The sequence below is a fragment of the Mus musculus genome, chromosome 9 (genome assembly GCF_000001635.26).
Source record: "Mus musculus strain C57BL/6J chromosome 9, GRCm38.p6 C57BL/6J".
NCBI classification, from domain to species: domain Eukaryota; kingdom Metazoa; phylum Chordata; class Mammalia; order Rodentia; family Muridae; genus Mus; species Mus musculus.
Window position 1 is genome coordinate 123,694,001 of NC_000075.6, and position 24,171 is coordinate 123,718,171.

The 24,171-nt window shown below is 38.0% G+C and overlaps 1 protein-coding gene across 3 annotated transcripts; it reads right to left on the minus strand.

Moving 5' to 3' along the window:
* Positions 1–403: 403 nt before the first annotated feature.
* On the minus strand, positions 404–23,625 carry Lztfl1 (leucine zipper transcription factor-like 1). Of its 3 annotated transcripts, none has more exons than NM_033322.3 (10): positions 23,526–23,625; positions 21,300–21,424; positions 18,430–18,624; positions 17,036–17,096; positions 15,554–15,625; positions 14,073–14,138; positions 13,909–13,986; positions 8,125–8,301; positions 6,870–6,973; positions 404–6,103 (listed from the first exon to the last, which is right to left on the minus strand). In NM_033322.3, exons 1-10 carry the CDS (start codon positions 23,526–23,528, stop codon positions 6,085–6,087), a joined length of 900 nt encoding a protein of 299 aa, NP_201579.1. In that variant the 5' UTR covers positions 23,529–23,625; the 3' UTR covers positions 404–6,084. The 3 variants fall into 3 exon arrangements, 2 of the variants coding, with proteins under 2 accessions (NP_201579.1, XP_006512466.1); XM_006512403.4 differs by having other exon boundaries at positions 413–6,103; positions 21,300–21,420; positions 23,526–23,621; NR_151689.1 differs by lacking the exon at positions 21,300–21,424.
* Positions 23,626–24,171: the final 546 nt, after the last annotated feature.

A 24,171-nucleotide genomic window follows, 5' to 3' on the forward strand; every position in this document is an offset into this window, starting at 1 on the left:
CTTCAAAAAGAAAACATAGAACAGAAGGGGATGTGAGGGTAGAGCAAAGCTCGAAATGGTGTGTTTATAAGTCACTGAACAAAAGGGTATTCAGCACCCACCAGAAGCCCCAGGAAAGACAAGAGGCACATCTCCCTCACAGCATCCAGCAAGAACCAAATTACCACATCTTGACTTAGGGTTTTGGCTTTTATAACTAAGAAAGAACACATTTCTGTTATCTGAAGTCATTAATTGTGCAATTTCTTAGAGCAGCCATAAAGGACTAATGCATATAATTATATAATTTAGTTATTACTATTTGTTTTTTAGATCCTTTTAAAACTCCATGAAGGCACACATTATTTTGTTCATGCTGTATCTCAAATGATGTGCAACAGGCACTCAAACAAAAAAATATTGATTTTGTGTATGAGATTTAGTAAATTTTATTGAAAATATTCTTGAGAGTTGGTTGAATAAACAAACTATGATAGACCATACTACAGGGAACTTCTCAACAATTGAAGGAATATACTGCTAGTATCCACACAGACAAGGACAGATCTTAAATATTAAATACATTTTGTTGAGTGAAAGAAGGTACATTTAACAATTAGGCTATGATTCTATCATATGAATTTTTAAAAAGGTACATTAAGATGTCAAGAGAAAAAGCAGATCAGCGGTTGCTCAGGTACCAGATCAGGAAGAGTGATACAAGGGGCTGAAAAGGATAAAATATCCCCTTTCTCAATTGTGGCAGAGGTCACATGGAGATTCACATTTACCAAAACTCATCAGATATTCCCTTAAAAATGAATATATATTATTTAAAAGATCTGACAGAATAAAGCAATTACAAATTTAGGAAAATGTAATAATTATCTAAAGCAAAAACTATTGAGCCTAGAATAACTCTAAAATGTTATTTTGAGGTCCAAAACTATGTGTTAAGAACTTAGAGCATAAGGAAAAGATGTAAAACCAAAAACAGCAGATAGTTGCTGACTATAGAGAACTTTATACAAGACAACACTGATAACTGAATTCACACCGTACACTTTGAAGACACTCCTCCATTGCTGCAGAAACCCCAGGACAAACAGCAGCAACCTGAGTCATGCAAACCCTCTGCTGGGTTGTTGGGAGATGTCCTAAGAGATACAGACACAGTTGCTCATTATCCCACTACCTCACTCCTACTCTTTCCTCTCTACTGCCTTTTCTTCAAAATGGGCTTCCTTCAGATCACTGCACTTATAAATGCTGGTTCAAGTATTTAAAACTTTCGCTGAATATAATCAGAGATCAAACATTATTTTGTTGTTGTTTTTGTTTTGTTTTTTAAAGTTAATCATTTATGGTCTCAGAAACATTGTTGACAGCTTTCAAGAGATGTTTACCAAGGAAGGAAAATTCCAGACCAGTTTTGACATGAATATTGCAAAACTTAAGACCCAGCAATCTATAACATATCATAACTGAGGTCAGAATCCAGGGGTAGACAGGCTGGGGCATATAAATGCTGGGCATCACTTGTGAGCTTCAGCTTTGGTGATGGCAGCCTGAGGGCAACTGGAAGGGCATCATCAGGAGTCTCACTCAGGTGCAACAGAACGGCTATAGACCCTGGGAAGAGAACACACACTGTGCCTGACAGAACATTTTTATATCTGGGGTGACTGCTGTTGGCTACAGTCTCCTTTTCCTTTCTTCCCAAAGGGAGCATAAACTTGGGTAGGCATTTTCTTCAGCTGCACAGCTCTCAAAGTGCAGATGGCAGAAGGCTGGCTGTCAATTGCTACTGTAGCAGTTGTAGGTTGTATTCCTTAGTTCCTGAGAGGTAACTACATATACAGCTGCAGCCAAAGTGAGATCGAGGTCAGACTAAGACAGATGGTAAAAGATGCAATGAGCTGTTTTTAGAGTCAGGCAGTTTATTACTTACATCAATAACAAAAGAGAGTAAGCCGAAGGTGCCAGCTTCTTGGGCCTCCCCCATATATCCAAAAGGAAAATAGCTCATCCAAACAGGCAGGATAACAACAGCAACAGTTGTGAGATGCTGTTTCACTGAGAGACCAAGGCTAGGCCTCATAGTAAGTATTTTTATATTTTACACGCCAATCTATTCTGAGCACATTGGAAGCCTCCCAAGAGGAAAGGATATGAGTGGGAGATGGCTTCAGATAGCTTCCCATACTTCTATGCTTTGGGAGAATCAGAAGGCATCCTTCCAAATCTAAGATTAGCAACAGATTAATACTTGCCTGAAAAACCTACTAGTAGGCAGAGCCACTCTCCTATAGCACCCACATACTGCTATGGCTAAGGGCAGTACTGTTAACAACTGAGGATAGTTTAACATTTAAAAAAATAAAATGTGCCCAGGAAATGAAGGCATCAAAAGCAAGATTTCAAAGACAGCCTGGGCTATATAGTATGACTCTTGTCTTTAAAAAGAAAAAAAAAAAAAAAAGCATTATCATTTCAGTAAATGCAGAAAAAGAATTTTGGAAAAATTTAACACCTGTTTGTAGGTTTTAGCAAAGTAAGAACTTCCTTATCTGATAATAGAATATTGAACATATAATTCTTATTAAAATTTTAAAGCATTTCCCCCAAGACCGCAAAAGAAACAAGAATGTCTTCTACAACCATTTCTAGTTAACTAGAAATCCTAGCAAGTGTAATACAGCGAGAGGAAGAAATAAAGCACATATAGCATCTATATGTCCCAAATCAGTCACCTACATACTTCCAGGATTTAAAGCAAAGCTGAGATGGATGACTGATAATTTCATGCAATGCAACAGGGAAGTCTTGAGGTTTCCAAGATGCAGCAGATCCTATGCACTTCACTCTTAAGGAAGAGTGCCTTAAGCCCTCAGCATGGATGTACAGTAATCCTAATAAGCTTGTTTGTTTTCCAAGGCCACAGTGAGAAATGAAAACAGAGATTGATACATCTCCCTCTCCCCTTCCCCCTTTCCCCCCCTTTTCCCTTTTTTCCCTTTCCTTCCTTCCTTCCTTCTTTCCTTCCTCCTGTTCTTTCCTTTCTTTCTATTGATTTGATTTATTTATTTTATGTGTATGAGTGTTTTGCATAAATGTATGTCTTAGCACCACATGAGCCCCGGTGCTTGCAGAAGTCAGAAGAAGGTGTCAGATCCCTTGGGACTAGAGTTTCAGATGGTTGTGAGCCATCAAGTAGGAGCCTGGAATTAGGTTTCAACTCTATGCCATAGACTCTCTGCAAGATAACTATGTGCTTTTAACTAGTGAGCCAGCTCTTCAGCTCTGACTATATTTTCATTAATTCACATAAACAGGTGATTTTGTGGTACCTTTAATGGCTGACCTAGTGGCAATATGAAAGATATCAAGGCCATCCTAATACCTTTCTTTATGATTTCCCTTCAGGAAATATTTAATGGTTTTTGTTTGTTTTGTTTCTTTGATGGTGGTTTAGCTTGCTGAGATGGAATTATCTTCAAAGACTTGATTATATGAGATAAATCATGTCTTAAATTTCTAACAGCAAAGCTCAGGACACAGGCACTTATGCATAACCAGAGGGTAAACAATACCAAAGTTTTATAATCTAATGTATTAAAAATGCAAACATTTAATTATAAAGATATCTAAGAATCTCATTCAGTTTATCAAAGTGGAAATAATAGATAGTAAAGGCTTTACCAAGTATTATTACACATTTAAAAGAGCAAAATATTCTATATAAGATTTATAAGACATAAACAAATGATTAAATATATATTCAACACAGACAGATACACATGTAAGATGAGAGCAAATAACCATTTAAATTGATATTAATAACAAAATTGAAGGCATTAATAACAAAACCCTTTGCATTTTATTTTTGTGAACAAAATGTCTCAATCATAATTGCAAAAGCTTCAATTTAAAGTTAAATCAAAGCCACATCTTCTTTAGTTGTTTTTATTTTATTGTGTGGGTTCTGATCCCAGAGCCCTGTGCATAGTAGGTTAAGTGCTGCACCCTGGCCAAGAGTGTCATTAAGATGGTTTACCAGCAGACAGTCCACAGTTGCCTGGACACTATCCGCTCACTTAGGGCTCGAAGCAGTTTCCTAGAGAGCCAAAATATATAGACTAAACAGGCCTTTTCAGTTAAATGATTCAGTAAATCTTAAAACTGGGAAACCAGGTGAAATTTTGCTGAGGTTTGAGTTTAAAAACAAAGCACAACAGTGGAAAAAAGGAGAATCAGTGCCACACGAGACAGGTACGAGACAGGGGCACAGTGATTACGCAGTACATGCTGTAGAAGACAGGCATCACAATGGTTATGCAACCCATCTGTTTACCTTACTACTTAACAGTTTTTAAGGTTTCAGAAATACTTTTGAATTTATTATTCAACAAGTATAACATACTACACAGAATATTTCAAAGCCACCACCAACAAAACAAATCAAAATTCTAACCAGCAATGTATTACATGTGGTGCAGTGTCTTACCAAGTCTTTTCTTCCTGGCCTTCAACTGAGAAAGGTGGAGGGAGAATACAATTAAACCATTTCTCAGACACATTTTCCACTTAGTTACAAGGTTTGGTTTCTGACTTATTCAAAACATCCTGGTCCACAAATGGAATTTCAGAGAGGGAATTATGTTGGGCTAAAGAAACACAGGGTGAAAGTGCATCCTCAATGCAAGCCCTACGTGAAACTGAAGAGCGGTCCAACTGCAAACAAATGGATGAAAAAAAATGTGTAGGAAATGTTGCTTTGTTTTTATATATTTTTCTCTCTTCCCTTTCAGGTTCATTTATCATCCTAAGATTGCCTTCCCAGCTTTTTTTTTTTTAAGGGAAAAATCACTTCATTATTATTTGTTCGTTTAGTATTTAACAAAGTTACAAAAGTCTCACAGTATAGTCAAAGCTAATATGAAGTGTGTGAGTGAAAATAATAAAGATGTACTCTCTGGTCAATGTACTCTTCTCTGGGAATAAATTCCCTATTGGTGGAGATGGAAAAGTCTCTCTTAGAGTGTTCACACAGGATGTGACATGTTTGCTTTGAGAAATAGAACACTTCCTCCATGTTAACACGTGACGGTTAAATGCTTTCTTTCTGAGTTTTACCTGCCTTGTGGTCTTTATTTATTCTCATACCACATCACCGCACCACACATTGTAGGCGTCATGTCTGGTTTCCGATACTTTATATATGGTCACCCGAGGAAAAGTACATCAATGGAGATATTAAAATCTCTTGAAAATGCCATTTTTCTATACACATACAAACCAAAGTTCAACCTGGAACTTAGTGCCTTTATGTTGAGTCAAAGTTTGAAAGAATTCTAATTCACATATAAGCTAAAAGGATATTCTGCAAATAATTCTAAAGGTTACACGTACTCAGAGTCCATCTGCTTTTTAAACTGTGAAAGTATACGATGAATCTGACTTCTCTGTTCATAACACAGACCAATGGTAAATAAGGACGCAAAAAACGTCTGCCTATAATAAGCAGCATTCATGACGGAGAGATGCAAAGGTTAGCTGAGGTTCAAGGTGCAGCTTATTCTCCCTTACAACTGATTAGAAATGTTGACTAGAGTGGAAAGTAAACATATTTTCCATGAGTTTATACATTTTGATGATTAGATAAATTAAGATTTCGTTATTAAAATAAAAGTTTATTTGAAAATATTAATAACTTTACTATTTATCTTTATACTTAGGGACTGTACAAGTATAGATGTTACCAGCTTCTCTAACATTAAAAAGTTCACTCACTAACGCAAAAGGATGGCTCTTCTTCCCACTCTAAACTGCTGTCTACCATGAAGAAATCTCACTGTACTTGCATGGAGGCTCTGGAGCATATGACAGAGGCGTATTTGGGACAATAGAAAAGAATCATTACATTTTTTTTCTCTTCGCAATTACAGAACTGAAGATAAGAATGATAGTTCTAATATTACAAGGAAAGCCTAAACATTGGAAAAAGAACAGAATATGACAAAATGCTTCTAAATACATGCCTGAGGTGAATGGAGATAGCTTGTATGTTCATGTGTGGCAGGTTCTAGACAAAATCTCCAGTCTTTAATCTTCAGATTCATATCTGGAAATAGAATTGAGAGCATAATGTCCTTTTTGTTCTTGCTACTGCCATGAGTGAAGTCCCTCTGGTAGCTATCCCAGGAGTGCTGTTACTACTCATTTTACAGCCCCACTGCAGCAGAAGTCAGTTATACTCAGGGCTAGTTCATTTTACAGCCCCACTGCAGCAGAAGTCAGTTATACTCAGGGCTAGTTCATTTTACAGCCCCACTGCAGCAGAAGTCAGTTATACTCAGGGCTAGTTCATTTTACAGCCCCACTGCAGCAGAAGTCACTTATACTCAGGGCTAGTGCTATTATGGTGACTTGGAGTCTACACCAGATCACCTAAGATATCTTCAGATTCTAGGCCTGCATTTAAAATTTAGACCCTTGATATCTTAGTACAATTGCAACAAACCTAAAATCAACAAGAACAGCTAACATGTCTATGAGTTAAGGGTTAGCAAACCTCCTCCCAAGACAAATCTAATCTTGAATTCACTTTATAGATGTCTTCCCTGAGAACAAATGCAAAATGTCAGCTTCAGCTGGGTTTCTATGCAAAGCCACTGATGACAAAATGACCCCAACTAGCAAAGGACATCAGTGCCAGAACACTGCGAAGTATAAATACCTAGCGTTGCCTTGCTAGTTGCTGTTTCTGTGCCTTTGCCTGCAACTGAGTACAGTGTGGTGAGGAAAAAGGTCTAGCTGAGCCTAAAAGCAACCCTGTAGCTCATTGGCAAGTGGGGAGAGGAACCCCAAGCCAGGAGCAGCCAGCTTACTTTGCCAGTCTTTTCCGTAGGTCTTTGATTTGATCATTCTTTTTGGTGAGAATCTCTTTCATGTTTCGATAAGCTGCTGTTTGTTGAAATTTCTTCTCTAACTCCTGTTTTATGAAAAATGTTGTCAGCCCATTACTAAGGAACGTTAAGGGAAGAATAACAAATGTGATTAAAAAATGCATGTTGTTGGCTAATTTTCTAATTTCCTTAAAAGCATATTTGTATAATATTATAACCACCTGAGCTTTAAAAATACTTCAAAGGAGAATCTAATAAAATAGTATTATTTTCCAAAGTAACACCATGTTAGCAAGTAACTTAATCACACTGTGCCCTCAATATGGGAACCTGTTCAACATATAAACTAACTTTTAAGTAAAATATGTACAATATTTTTCTAAACCCCCAAGTTTTAAATCCCAAGGAGGAAGGGTTTTGAGTGTGAATTTATATAGACATAATTCATGCAGGGAATTGGAAATATAAGTAGTTGTGAGACATGTGACATGCGTGCTGAAAGCCAAATGCAAATCCTCTGCAAGAGTCTTAACTACCAAGCATCTTTCTAGCCCTGAGTTTGAGGATTTTTAGTTCCTAGGACTGTAGCACAGCTGGCAGAACACTTGCCTAATATGTAGGAGCCATGAATTCCATACCTAGTACCCAATCCTTTTTCAAAAAGAATTATGATTGAGAAAATAGATTTACTTATTTACTTTATGCATATGAATGTTTTATAGAACATGTATTTATGTATGTATACCATATGAATGTCTGGTGCCCATCAATGTCAGAAGAGGGCACTGGATCCCCTGAAACTGGAGTTACAGATGGTTAAGAGCCACCATCTCTCCAGCCTTGCATAAATATTCTTAAATATGTAATTCCTAAAGTGAAAAATTTACTATTTCCCATATACACCATTTAAAAAAAGGTTTCAAAATCTTACAACAACAACAAAAGCCACCCAGATCTCTCTCAGGCTATAGAAGAACCAGCAGACAGACAGTAAAGCAAGGGTGCAGGGTGGAGGCAGCGTGTGGAGGAGAGAGGGAGGGAGCAGTTTGTTTATTATCACGAAGATGGAAGAAGGTAAGTGCCAAGAAATGATAGCTCTTCAGAACATACATTGGCTAAAATTCAGAATAAAATGAGCTGCCCCTGGCACTGTGTACCACTTATCTAGTCACATCTGTGCCTCTCTACTGTGCGTATTAGATAACAGCCATGAACAGGCGAAGCCCTTCCGTCTGACCTTTTCAGCCATGCTCAGCTGCTCCTGTACTCTGAGGAGGTCATGTTTGGCTGCTGCTAGGTTCTCTTCCAAAGATTTTTGGTTTTCTGTCTTGTCATTAAGTGTCTTCTGAAATTCACTCCTAAGAGTTGCAACTGTATTTTCCAAGTCATCCAAGTCTTGGGCCTTTAGCAAATCCTATGAAAAACAAATACATGAGTATAATTTCCCTTGATATACGAAATAACAGCAGTTTTAAAATAGTGACTCAACATCCAAGGAAAGAAAGAGTAATGCTTGTTTGTGTGTGCACACAGCTTTTCTCAACAGTCTGGGTAAGTGGCAGCCCCAGCAGGATTGCCAGCAGGCTCAATCCAGCCTCATCCTTGGTGTACACAGGGAAGATACTCAATAGTCACTGTATTCCAAACATAGGAAATAGGATTTTTGAACTGCTAGAATTTTAGTCAGAAAGGAACAAAAGAAATGAGATCTCAATTTGACAGTTGTGTGTACCAGGAAAGGAATTGGCAAATCATACGGAGAAGGGAATTGGGGGCATAGTTTCTTGTAAATCAAGCTGGCTTCAGACTTGCTTTGTAGCCAAAGATGATCTTAGGCACCCATCCTCCTGCTTTCACCTTCCCCAGTGCTGGGATTATAGGCATGTACCAACATGCCTGGTTTATGTGGTACTAGGGATCAAGTTCAGGGCTTTGTGCTCACTAAGCAAGCATTTAGTTACCTGAACTATATCCTAGCCCCTGACAAGTTATTCTGAAAAGCCAAAACCAAACAAATAAAACAAACCTTTCTTGTCCTCCATTCTAACCTTCCTAGACTATTATTTGTCCTGTAGCAGCCTGCTTGCAGGTGCTTCCCACCACATCTCCATCTCTTGGGTGCCTTTTGGTGTGGACCCCAGTTCCTCTAGCTCTTTCATGCTACCTTTCTCAGCCTTTCCTCTCAGGCCATTTCCATTTCTTTACATTACTCTCAACCTACAGAAGCACTCTCTACTAGGGACTCCACTTGTCCAGGACCAAGAGTGGGCAACAGCAACTAAGAATGGAACACTCACCCACAGAGACATGACCAGACACCTCACTAAAAACATACTTGAAACATCTTAATTCCAGATGCTTAAATCTCAGCACAAAAACACAAACATGAACAGCCAATACAATATGCCTTCTCCAGAAGCCAGTAACTTCATGGTAATAGGACCCAAGCAATGCAATCTAGGTGAAGCACAAGACAAGGACTTCAGAATAGCAAATATGAATATGTTCAAGGACCTTAAAGAGGATAGAAACAAATGTCTTAATGAAGACAGTGAAAATAGAAATGGTTGAATAAAATAAACATTTCAACACATGCACACACATATTTGCATGCACACATACACTAGCTAAAACAACCTTGAATAATAAAAGAACTCCTAGAGGTATCACTATCTCAGATTTTAAGTTTTATTATAGAACTATAACAATAAAGATAGCATGGTATGATAATAGACATACTGATCAATGGAATCAAATTGAAGACCCAAACATAAATCTACATATCTATGGACACCTGACTTTTGACAAAGAAGTCAAAAACATACACTAAAGAAAAGACAGGATCATCAACAAATGTTGCTTGTCAAACTGGATAGATGCATGCAGAAGAATGCAAATAGATCCATACTTACGAACCAATCTACACAAAACTCAACTCCAAATGGATCAAGGGCCTTAACAAAGGCCAGATATACTAAGTCTGATAGAAGAGCAAGCAAGGAATAGGCTTGAACTCATTGGCACAGGAAGAGACTTTCTGAGCAAAACACTGATAGTACAGGCACTAAGACCAACAATTAACAAATGGGACCTTATGAAACTGAAAAGCTTCTGTATGGCAAAGGACCTATCATTTGTACAAAGTGACAGGCTATAGAACAGGAAAAGACATCAATTATACACCAATAAAGAATTAGTATTCAAAATATTTTAAAAACTAAAAAACCAAAACAAAACAAAACAAAAAAAACAAAAAACCCTGATCAAGAAAACAACTAACCCAATTTTAAAAATGAGGTATACAACTAAGCAGAGCATTCTCAAAAGATGAAACACAAATGGCTGAGAAAACATGTAAAGTAATATTCAACATGCTTAGCCATTAGAGAAATACAAATTAAAATTACTTGGGAGATTTCATCTTACTCCAGTAAGAATGGTCAAAATCAACAAAACAAATGATATCACATGCTGGCAAAGATGTGGGAATACTTATTTACTGCTGGTGAGAGTGCTAACTTGTACAGCCACTATGAAAAATCAGTGTAGTGGTTCTTTAGAAAGCTGGCAATAGATCTATCTCAAGATCCAATTGTACCACTCTTAGGCATACCCTCAAAGGCATCTACATCCTACTACACAAATACTTGTTCATCCATGCATATTGCTGCTCTATTCATAATGGCAGAAAATGGAAACAGCTTACATGCCCATCACCTGATGAGTGGATAATAAACTGTGGTAAGTTTACATAATGGAATATTATTCAGCTTTAAGAAAAATGAAATTATGAAACTTGGGTAAATGGGTAGAATTAGAAAAAAAATTATCCTGTGTAAAGGTAATCTAGACCCCAAAAAAGACAAACATTGTATGCTTTCTCTCTTATGTGGATGTTAGCTTTTAAACTTGGTATCTGTGCTATAATTAAAAATAATCAGAGGTTAGGTACCAGGTAAGGGACTACTGGGGAAGTGAGGCTCTCCCTAAGAAGGTGGAGTAAACTATAGTATTATGGAAAGAAAAGGGGAAGCTGGAACAGGAGGATTAAATAGGGAGAGAATATGGGCAGGGACAACCAACATTAAAGACCATTTGAAAAGCTACATAGAAACCTACTACTAAAAAGTTTCCTAAAATATATACATATGTGAAAGGAATATAAATGGAGTCACCATATAATAGGGAAGAAAATGCCCCAACTAGACATCTTCTGCCACTAAGTCGTGCCAGGAAAGAGACTTATTTATGTCATTGAACATGGAGAAGTTGAGCTAGTGCCTAACTGGAAACTTCACCCCAACTAACACTCGTAATACTGGAAAGTACTCTGCACTCTACTAGAGAGAAAAATAGTCATCAGTGTCACTCGGCTCCAAGCCCTGGGACACAACAGTGACCTGCAACCTGCAAACACACAGGTGCAATAGTCACACAAATGTCATAGGAGGAAACCACCATTTTGTGATCAGACATAAGGCCCACTCCATGAGATGGAACCCACACCAGACACTGCTAAAGTGGCCAGGACCTGAGACTAGCTAGATCACAGGCCTGGGGAAAATCTAGTACTGTTATTCTGTTGAAGGAACATAGCAATAAAATCACTCCTAATGACATACTGCTATACACACTGGTAAGTGCCTTAGTATATACCAGAGAAGTTTCTGGCAGGAGATGGGAATTAACAGAGATCCACAACTGGACAATATTCAGAGAAAGACTTTGGAGCACTCAGTCCCAAATGAGATGTTTTCATCAAAACCCTCCCCCTTAAGTCCAGAGAGAGATGCAGAAGAAGGAGACAGCCCATAAGAGCTAGAGGTGAGGAATGACTCCAAGCATACCAGGTCTTGCCTTCCAAATGCAACAGACCTGATACACATATGAATTCACAGAAACTGTGGCATCATACCCAAGACCTGTACAGGTTCAAGCCAGGTGGAGTCTCAGCAATGAGAGGAAGTAGACATGGGATCTGAGTCTGAATCAAGAAGGAACCTGTAATTGATACCCTATGGCAAAAGGGAAAATAAGTTTTCTCTAATGGAGCCCTTCTGGATGTATCAATCATATACTTCAGGGCAGACCCCAAGCCCAGGAGGAACTGCCTAAAACAAAATAAGTTCTATGGTATTTTTTTGTTTCATTTCCCTTAGTTTTGGCATTTTTTTTTTTTGTCTTACTGTTATTTTGATTTTTCCTTTTGTGTATAGTGAGTCTCTCTGTTTTTATGGGTTATCTTTATTTACAAAGTCTTTTTTTTTTGGTATGCACGTTTGTTTGCTTTGAAAATGAGAAAAATAACAAAGTTGAATGAGTGAGATAGACTTGGAAGGAATTAAAAGAGAAAACATGATTGAATATATTGTCTGGACTTTTTCAATTAAAAAATCAAACAAGAAAAGAATTTTGGATAAGGGAAAAAATGTAAAAACATAGTAAAGATTTTGAATTCTTCAAACTGATATATAGGTGGACTACGCATAACAGGTTTAAAGCTAAGCTGGAAACAGTAAGATTTTACTCTCAAAAGAACAAACAGTATAGGTGTAAAAATAAGATTAGTCACAGTCATATAAAAATTTAATAGGCATGTTTTTGTTCTCAGCCAAGAGACTATTACTAATAATGAGTATAAGTGTTTCTAAATTGACAAGGATTTTAAGTTTTTTTTCTGTTGAGTTACATGTACTTCTTCATAATTTGACAACTGCAGTATATATCTTACATCTGGATCTTGTTTTTGACTGGGCAAAAGTTACAGAAAAAAATAATCTGCATTGCTATAACAGGAAAATAGCCTACATTTGTTCAATATGAGGATAAAGCAGTATCTTCAACAAAATGAAACAGTAGTTGATTTTTAAAAATATTTAGTCTCTAAACTTGAAGCAAAGCTCCAAATGGCTTTTAAATAAATTCATTACACAAAAAATGTTTGTAACTGTGTAACTTTTGAGAAGTTATAAAGTTGTTCTGGAACATTCACTATATATATATTTTTTTTTCCCCTAGCCATATAGCCATATAAGAAAAATCATGTCAATAAGTAACTGCAGATAAAATAATGTCTGAGACTTGCTTCAAAAAAGACACAGACAAAGGGAAGAAAGAAGGAGGAAAGAAAGTTAATTGGCCATCCCTGGTGACTGTAAAACTGAGTAGTGGGTTCCTTGGGGCTCAGGATACCACCTTCTGTATTTTTGCATGCTTGAATTTTTTTCATAAAATTTAACAAAAATCTAATAATATCTGGGGATATAGCTCAGTATGAGAGCAATGGCCTAGCATATATAGGCTCCAGGCACAATACCCATTCCAGAAAAAGATTAAAAAAAAAATGTTAGAAATTGGGGGAAAAAAAACATCTAGAGGTAGATTTAGGGATTATTTGGCAGACATTTACAATAACAACCACAGAAAATACAATTTTGCACTGAATATTCATCCGAATCTCTTTGCTCATATAAAGCACAATACTGTGTCCCACTCACTGAGAGGACCACAGGAGAGACAACGATACACTAACGGATTCCCAGCAGGTAGAGCGATACTCAGCTATTATTCTCAGGTAGGCTTGCAGAACTGCCACTCTGGAACGTCACTGTTTCCTACAGCATACTAGATACAGATGAAGCTAGAATAGATTGGAAGTCACTGTAGCCTACAGTACATTGAATACAAATGCAACTCATTATCCCTCGCACTGTCACTACAGCCCAGGAAAAGCCAAGTAACATTCAGAATAATAAAACCTAAATGCAAATTCTTCCTTTACTTCCTTAATAATAAACTTAAGAACATCCTGCCTGCTATTAAGACTTGTAATGTAGTCCTGTAAGCTGTGACTCTTCCCTGGAAAATGGACAAAGGGTAGAGTTTCTGAGCCAATGTAAGACAGCAATAGCGTTCAGCAGAGAGAATGACAAAGTAGATAGAATATGATGAACAGTGATTATGACCAAAGTTTCTAATTTTATTCTCTTTAGATGTGGAAAAAATAGCTATACTGTTTTACCTGTTGGTTTTCTTGATCGAGCTGTAAATCTTGAAGTACTCTTTCCAATTTTGACTTCTCATCCAGAGCATTTACAGCCTATAATCAAATGTAAACAGAGTACACTCAACTTATACTCTCTAGGCTAATTCCTCAATAACTGTGTTGAAAGATTCTCCAGTTACCTGTATTTCAATGGTCTTCAGCCTTGACTTTAGTTTTTCATTCTCTTGTTGAAGTCTTAAAATTTCCTTTGTGAATAAATCCAAATTTTATTATTTTAAAGATTTATTTTTATGTGTATGAATGTTTTGCCTGCATGGATGTGTGCATGTATAATCTGTATATACATATATATACACACACACACACACATATATACATATACACATATATACATATAATGTGTGTGCAAGTGGACACTAGGTGAGGGCATCAGATACCCTCATAGGCTAGAGTTAGAACTGAGTCTGGGTTTTCCACAAGATTAGCAAGATATATTAACAACTGAGTCCTCTCTCCAGCCCCCAAATTTTATTATTTTAACCAAAAATATGTTTAACATGAAATGATCACACTTGTTTCACTTAAAAAATAATCAAAATTATATAGTGGCTCAAAAATCCAAATGTTAGGAGTAAAAGCCAACTTTCACAAAGCCTGCCTGAACCCCATAGCTGTGAGTCAAGTTTAGCTCTAAGACTTATAGGTGCTTTTCTCTTAAAAGCACCTTTCTCCTTCTGCTCTGTTTTCAGCCACTCTCCTTGCTTGCCATCTCTCACCTAGCTTTCTGATCCTGCAACTTGGGCCTGTTCTTGGCCACATTCCTGCCACTTAGCCTGAAAACACACTACTACCATCATTTTAGTGTCTGGTGTTCAAGTTCTAGAACGGCTGAGCTGAGGCCAAACCCCTTAGTCCTTAAGTAGTTTTGATATGAGATGAACCCACCTGACCAGTCTGATTGTGCATTTTACTCCCATATACACTGTACTCTGTGGTTCTAAGTCATGCCAACCTTCTGTCTGCCTCTGGCAAGGAGCTATTCTGCTCTTCTACCTTACAGGCCCTTTAACTTAACCTGTCTTCATCTTTAAGACCCAGCTTAGAGGCTACCTCATTCAAGCACCGGTTCTTATCTCCTCATATCCACACAAAGCTCTATCTTCTTTATAATACTATTATACCCACAGAACCCTTTAGTTCTCTCATCTCTGCTTCTGGAAATGTTAGTTCCTACTTTCCAATGAAATAATAAGAGTTTTGAGACTGTACTAGGTACTGCACTGCTTTTTATCAATAACAACACTGACATGTGTGTACTGCCAAGAATATGGGAGTTGGGAAAGTATTTATTTTTATGCTGATAATTTCTATAAGCATTAAAAATAACCTATACATTATAATAGATTACACATTTCAAATGCACACCAGAAAACACCGTTCAAAATTCCATGCCCTGTACTGTAAATTCCATGTACTTTACTGTGAAAACATCTCTCAATCACTTCAGATTCTACAAAGTAAGCATGCCCTCTTCTGGTCACTTGGGTCCATCAGTAAAACCGTGACAGACTATTTCTCTTACCTTAGCATTGTTCAGGAAAAGGGGAGGAAAGAGGCAGAACCAAGATTTTCTCATTTCCCAAAATGATGAGAATATTACCTTGTTTAGGAGCTCTGTAGTTCCACCTTCATTAATTGGAACAAGTTTAGGCTTTGTGATATCTATGATGGGCTGCAACAAAATGAAGAAACCAATCTAAAATTACCAGAGTAAAGCAGGAATCATTGTGAAACATCTTTACTTTCTAAGTGGAAGACATAATCTATAAACACACCTACCACGACTTCAGCTCTACAATTGTAATGATTCTTGTTGTGTTCACTCTGTTATGTCCAGTGCCTATGATGTACCTGCCCTATGAAGCTCAATATATGACAGAGATAAAAATGAAACCAAACTTCCCTATACTCCTTTATTAATACAGATGGAAAAGAGAGACAAGGAGATCATAGTCAGATTTGATAAAAATCTCTAGCTTCTAGGATTGGAATTTTCATCTGTGGTAGCTGAAAATGATTTCTGAATGAACTTCATACCATCAATCTTTAATGGCTGAGAAATTACAAGCAAATAGTAACTTAACACTTATTTGGACATTTTAGTAGCATGTCTTAAAAGTAATAATCCATGCCCTCTGACCCAAAATGTCTTAGTCGGAAATATGCTCCAAAAAAGTTATTAGAAAATATTTTCTGTGTGTTTATACTTGGATTCATCTCAGCAGTGTTTAGCGATCTGATGGGGAACTAAATATGGTTTACGGTATATATAGTAAGTGACATCACAGCACATAATTGTTCAGAAAGTCTACTAGGATGTCTCTACCTCCTGTCTTGGGTAACCTGTCTATGGTACACAGCTAAGAAGCAGAGTCAGGGTATAACAACAGGGATGATCACCATAACGTAGGTGCTCTGTATCAGCTAAATGAAGGGTTTACAAGGGATTGAGAATGGACTGCAGGGAGGGAGGGAGGGAGGGAGGGAGGGAGGGAGGGAGGGAGGGAGGGAGAGAGGGAGGGAGAGAAAGAGAGAGAGAGAGAGAGAGAGAGAGAGAGAGAGAGAGAGAGAGAGTGTGTTTTTTAGTTACTTCTGAAACTTTTACATCTTTTGTCTGCAGGTATGAGTGGCAATTTAAGTTCTGCTCCCAACCTGAATGCCTTTCCTTTGACTGTCTCACTTTCATCTCCACTAGTTATGCTATGAGGAGTTCAGGTACCAGCTATTGAGAAACACAGGAAGCTAAGGACAAGCTTCAGTGGATAAAGCACTTACCACACAAATGTGAGGACTTACGTTTGGAGTCTCAGTACTCACACACACATCAGGTCGGTGTGGTGACCTGCCTGTAATCTCTGGGTTCAATAAGCAGACATGGGATTCCTATGACAGCTGACGAGCTACCCTAGATGAATTGGTGACCTCTGAGGTTAGTAAAAGTCTTGGCCTCAGTAAAGTGGAAAGTGACCAAAGAAGACAGGCAGCTGTGCACATGTGCACCCACACATGCAAATAGGCATGCATACATAGGTATAATCATATCTGTAAAAACAAATACAGACTTAGACATACTAAAATCTACCTTTTTACTTGAAGATACAAATTCTGCCTTTTCAAATTCAGCAACTTGTTCTAATAATTCTCTGAAAAATAAAAGCAAATTTAAGAGAATATTCATTGAGAATAGACTTCTAGAACATAAAAGAATAAAAAAAAAATTACAAGAACCAACCTATTACATGTTAGGGAGATGAGCATAAGAGGGTACAAAACTGTTATTTGATTACAAATGGGTGAGAATCTCATGCCCTGTAAAGCAATTTAAATCATTCACAGGTCTTGGTACTTTGTACTTGATATGTATATCGTGTCGTAAGACATAAACAGCAATGCTAATACCTATATGAATGATATTTATATTTCCCTCTATTTCTGAGGTACAGCAGTGATTTCCCTATTACATAACATTTACTGTCATCTAAGAAAGAGTCTGATTTGTAGTACAGTTTTCTTGGATATGACTTAGTCCACAGTATCTACTGAGAGAGAATGCTAGCATATTCCATGAAAGCTGGTGTTGTGAGCAAGCCCCTGATAATCTACCAAGATAGATATGTGGACTATACTCCTACGTACAGACGACTCTTCTATCTTCTTCAAACATCAGCACTCAGTATTTTCTCACCAGTCACCCACTGAGAAATGGACAGCTGCAGAAGCCAAACGAACTTCCTTCCCTCCTGGAAGACTGTACTTAGCACTGCTCATCATTTTCCACTTGAGGAGAAACTGTTCAGAGAACAATTTCCAGGGCTTAGCAGCGAGTCCTTCTTGACTTCTGGCAATTATTTATTTATTTATTTGTTTGTTTATTTATTTATTTTTGAGACAGGGTCTTACTGTATAACACAAGCAGTCTTAAGAATTGAAACTGTATGTGTGAACCATGATGTCCAAGTGGCATGTTATTTCTTAGAACCAGCTTCAACTTCATTGATCTTACTAGAGGTTTTGAATTTATGAGCTTTTCAATACTGTAAGATTTTTAAGCCTTTTATAGTTTACATTTCCTAAGTTAAGTGTATGGTTTCAAATGTAGTTATGTAGAAACAAATTTGCAATGCTATTAGGCTGAATAGATGGAAATTATTCTCTAGTATATCTTCAACTGTTCTAATCTTTACTTCTTAGCAGATCAATGAATCAAGACCACTGTAATATTAACCATGTTACTAAAGATGCTCTAAGGAATAGGTACTTTAGATTGAAAAGCAGTTTCATGTAGTTGGAACTGATAGTAGAAACAGAGTGTCTTTAAGAGGCCTTTGAGTGCTCCTCAAGGAAGGAATCATCTAGTGACTGTGCCTTGCTGTTACCTTACCCAGTGTCGCACACCCCAGCCCAGGAAAGTACTAGCAAAGTAATCACTAACTTTTGAGATCATAGTTGGGCCTCAACTGCAAGTACAAATTTTACCTGTTTTCAAGTTCAGAGATGTCTGTCTGTAGCTTTAGATACCACTTCTCAGCTTGGGAGAACAGCTGCCGTAGGAGCAGGACATTGGTGTAAGCTGTATTGATGAGCTCGGACTCCACCTCACTGTGTACCACAGCCTGCAGCCCATTTAGGACTTCTGAAACCTCATCAATGGTGAAAGTCTCCTCCACCAGCCTGAAAACAGTATGACACCATTGGCTCGTTAGTCACAGGAGCAACTTACAAAATGTAACTGAAGTCAAGAGACCGACATCATGACATTTAAAGAATTAAAGATTGCAAGAAAAACTCTCTGGGAGAGATTAAAATGATTAGATGTGAGTAATTGTTCAAATGTGTTCATTTTAAAATATAACTACATATTGAAAAATATCCCCTAAACCTTTACCTATTCTTTTTTAACTTTACAATATTATTTTTTTTTACTTTATACTCCTCTAAGTTAGCCTTATTATATTTAGTAACTTAAAAAGTCACACTTAACTCCCCCACTTTCTGTTACTTCTCTAACATTTTAATGATCATATGAATTACTTAAATATTAGTATGCCTATGAGACAAACACTGCAGTTATATATTAACTTTCTTAGCAGTCTAGACATACACACACACACACACACACACACAAATTAACATTTTTAAAGTACCACTATGAATCACAGAAATGAATATCTAATCAACAGCAGCATTCAAATCTACTCTTACCGGAGCTACTTGGGTTAGAAAGGAATCTCGGGAGATGAGCCATTGTCTTCAATCCCTAACTGTACAGAGGGCTTGGAGCATGGAAGAGATTTGCCTGTGGTTCCACTGTGGGTTACTAGCTCCAGCAATTTCAGTAACATGACCAACAGGTGGAGTCCTTAACAAATCCTGTGCACACCTCCTACTCTCAATGACAGTATCACACTAACAGAGTTTTGTTTCTTCCAGCTTTGCCCCTCTAAAGTCTCTCACCCTCAGACCCTTAGCCTCACCTTCTCTTCTTTCTTTCTTCCAAACAGACAAAAATCAAACATCTTGGCATAATCATATTCAAATTAATAGAAAACACTTTTAGCACAGTTACATTTCACTAAGTAGTATTTAACATATAATTCTTTAACATTGTTAAACTAGAAAAATTTAATCATTCTTAAAAACACTTTAATTTTAGAGTCTTTATTAAAATGTTAATGTTTTCTATATTCTTTAATAGACCTCACCATATTTTTGCCAGTTCCATTGCTTTCATCCATTGGGTTTAATAAACCAGATTAGGTAATTGGTTGAACAGACACTAGTACAAGGCTGATGACCTCCACAACAGCTAGAGACATCCTGAAGACCTTTGCTACTTACGTGTGACTCAACGTTTAACTAGTTTCCATTGTTGTTTCAACAAAACTTACCAACTTTTGTTTCAAGTCAACCAACAATGTTGGTATTACCAAGTATATGTTTTATGTTGTTTTTCCTTCTCCAAATTGCTCTATATGAAAAGTATAAGTTCATAACTGTCATGTCATATGGCTCTACTTTTTAAAGAAATCACTTAAGAAACTAAAGTTATGGAACTTTATAGAATTAAGCCCGTCACAATTTTTATCTGAACCTTTCCAGTATGTAATGATTACCATGTGCATGCCTGACAACAGACTGTTACTATCACCCACAACTATGTCTCAATTTCACAAATCCATGGAACTTAGTGGAGTTTCTCTCAGTGACCACTGTGGTTTCTGTATTAGCATTAATCAGAATTTAATTTATCCACTTAGGATCCTTTCTTTCTTGAGAAACTTTCACATGACTAGGTACACATACATGTATATAAAGTAAGTATACAGGTGAGATATTTACTAATTAAAAAAATCATAAAAATTTTTCTTAAAACAAGCCAGGTGTTGTAGTACACACCTTTAATCCTAGCACTTGGGGAGGCAGGCAGATCTCTGTGAGTTTGAGGCTAGCCTGGTCTACAAATAGAGTTCCAAGACAGTCATGGCTGTTAAAGAGAACCCTGTTTTGAAAAATTGAAGAAAAAAATTGTTTAAAACCACTTCTCTGGCATACATATAATTTGCCATTTACTAAGGCTGAAAGCTAATTTTTCATATAATGAGATGAATGTGCTTATTTTTATAGCAACAATTAAATCTTGGTTGAATATTTGATAAAGCAGGATACAGCAGCTTTAATATTTTTCAGAGTTGATTAATATTTTGATTTTACAACTATCAATGCTGAGAAAACTGCCTTGCACAAATAATAGTACAAAATGGCAAAAATATATTTATGACCATTTCACAAGTGGTTGGAAATTGTCTTAATCCCAAAACAAAAGTCACTTAATGAGTTTTTAATGAAATTCAACTCAGTACCTCAAATAGCAATTTTTAAAATCAAAGAATCAACACAATAGGTTCCAGAGATATACTAACTTGATATTTACCTGCTGAGAAATGATGGTAAGAAACTATTAGGTCGTTGTCATAATTAAAACATTACATTTCCATAAGAGCAGAATACTTACATATACAGTAAAATCACTGTAATTCAAAGTATACAATAGTCTAAGCCAAAGAGTTTCAGGCACTTTGTATTGGTGTTGGGTGGCATGATGGCCTGGGCAGTGTGAACTGTGGCTGCAGCGTGTTCAGAAGTCATATGACAAAACTGGGAAATGCTGGCAGAACACTTCAGAGTCATTTTGCATTTAATTATGAAATAATTTTTAGTGATTGCATCTTAAACCTTTTACTAACGCCAAATTTTTAAAGAATCCACATTCATTCAGTTATATGACTGAACATATGATGTTAATATGATGCAGTTTTAAGAAACTGGGCCTTAAAGTCTCTTGATACCTGCTGTCCTTGAGGTCCTGAAAGCAGGAATCTACCGTTTTAAGTCTCAAGCCTCTTTTTGAACGAGCAAAACGCATGTAATTAATGACCTCATTTTGATGGTGCTCATTTAGGCCCAACTCTGCCTGAAAAAGAGAGAACTGGTTAGTCCAGAGGCTATGACAGAAGAACTGACAATGAAAATAAACAAGGTATTTTGTTTGGCCCAGTGTACTGGTACCTGCTTTTAATCTCAGCACTTGGGAGCCAGAGGCAAGCAGATCTCTGTGCCTTTGAAACCAGCCTGATCTACATAGTGAACTTCAGAACAGCCAGGGCTACCCAGAGACGAAGTCTCAAACAATAACAATAACCAACAACGATGTTGATGATGAATATATGGTGTTGTAGCAACTGATGTATATCAGGTTGCCTTTTTGTCCTCCTACCAACTCAAATACATTCAGGTCACAATCACATGACTACTTCTCAGGAAAAGAAGAAATACAAAGAGGTGTGGGGTATTTTTCAGACTTAAGATATGGGGTATACCTTATACCCCTGTCATCTCTAATGTCTCTGAAAGTAGACAGAGTAGGTAACTAGGATGAGCCGTGACATTTTTATGCCCCAGGGCTGAAAGAACAGAAAGATGAATGAGACCTCTATCCTCACCTCGGGGAGCAGCACTAACCTACTCACTAATCTAAATAAAATGGCTGCTGTGTGAGAGGAAACAAATGCCTACATTCCTTAATACACTAATTTTCAGATCTCTACAGAAACTTAACCTTACCAAATACAACCTTAAAAAGTATTATCTGGCTTGAAAACAAACAGTAGTCTTTTTAATAAGGCAGATGCTGTTTTAAAATAGGGAAGCTACACAGTTAGTACAGCTCTCAGACCTGGTTAGAGAAGTTTCTCTGTGCAATGGATGGTGGCTACCACACAGCTCACAGCTTTTAGGTACAGAGAATAAATAGGCTTAGCCACAACTAAGATATACACTCAGGAGGCAGAGGCATAGATAGGCAAAGGCAAGTGAATCTGAGTTCAAGGTCAGGCTGGACTACAGAGAGGATTCCAATATAGACAGGACTAAACAGAGAAACCCTGTCTTGAAACAGCAACAACAAAAACTGTCTTCTAGACATGACAGAACTGCTGGCCTAGAAACTCACAACTGTGGTCACCTGCACAAAGGTGCCAATCAACAATCCAGCACAGAGACGGGGAGGGGTTTATGAGATCGCACTTCTAGCTGAGCAGTTACTGACGGCTGAAGATTTATGAAGGGCAGAGAGACAGTTTCTTTTAAGAGTGTGGCCCAAGGAAGGTGATGGTCCCACACACATGAGTATATGTGCAGCATAAATTGGACTAGGTAGGCTTAAAAAAAACAGGACAGGAAGTAAACAATAATTCTGGAAGATGCTAGGGGATTTAAAATACATTGTATGAATGTATAAAATCTTTAAAGGATAATTTTTTTTAAAAAAGAGTGAGCTTATTGCTTAAAGTGTTTATTTTATGTGCATTGTTTGACAAATCATCTACACCCGGTTTCCAAGTGTTATCACAATGACATAAAAGAGTAAGAACACAAACAAGTACTAACTTTTTTGTGAAGCCACTAGCGTAATTTTTTTTTTTTTTTCGTTTTTGACATCAGAAGCAGGACCAGTTCCTAGCTCAGGATGGTTTAAGAAATGGTCTGTTTTGTTTAGATGTATACAAAGTGACACTTACTAGGAATTGATTGCTGGGATATGTCAGCAACCCACTTGAGCTTCACTTTCAATAACTTCTCTATGCCCAGCTATTTAAATTAATTGTACGATGAAAGGTTGGATGGACTGGCGTTTTCGCTTCAGTTTTATCTGTCTCAAAGTAAGCCCGAACTCTAATACCCAAATGGTCGTCAGACGTCCAAACAAAGAAAACAGCACCGATAATTAGTCAGTTGTAAAATCAGGTGCTTCAGAAAATTAGATTCAACCAAGTTCACACAGAAAGTTGGAACCAGCCCGTCATTCTTCACCCTGGCAAATGTGTGCGGCTGTGTCGGCCAGGGCTTCCCAGACCACAGCCAAGGACGAGGCGACAAGGCCGGAGGAAGGCTTCAGCAAGAAGCTGTCCCCGCGGCTCGGCCGACGTGACTCCCTCCCCGGCGAGGCCCCGCTCGCTCGCTCGCTCGCTCGCCCTCCGCACCCCGGCTGGGCCTCTCCCGACCAGGACACTCACCATGGTGGCGGCGGATCCGACAGGAAACAGGGAGGCCGGCACCGGGGCCTGAGGAACGGAGGTTGTTTAGAAGCCGCGCGTTGCCAATGGGAACGGAGACACGTGGGCCCTCGCTTGCACGCTATCATTGGCTCTCAGTGTCACGTGACGGATGATGTTGCGTAACTGGCTAATTTCCGCGGGTACATTGGCTTTGAGATCCGGAAGTCCCACCTTTTCTTGCCACGCTAACCTGGGGCGGTGCCTGCCGTTGCCAATGGCAACAGAGAAATTTCCGGTCGGGGGTGGGGGGGGGGAGCTGAGCAGCGCCTTAGGTGCCAGCGTGTTTGCCTACAATCAGGACAGAAGTTGGGCTTTGGCACCGGGATCCAGAGCTGGTGGTTCCAGACCTCTGAGAAGAACAGGCTGAGTGAACAGGGCTTCAGCGTGACTGCATCCGGCTATCAAGCTCATGCTGGCCCTGGTGCACGCCCTTCCTCCATCTGCATTGTTTTATAACGCTGGCAGAAGAGAATAACTTTACCTTTTTGGAAAAAAAATGTGCAAAAACATAGGTTTATATAGAGTAGTGAATTAGAGAGACAAACACTAGATTCGCCAGGAGAAGGTTGTGGAATAACGTCCTGATCTCCCTGGCGGAAGTTTT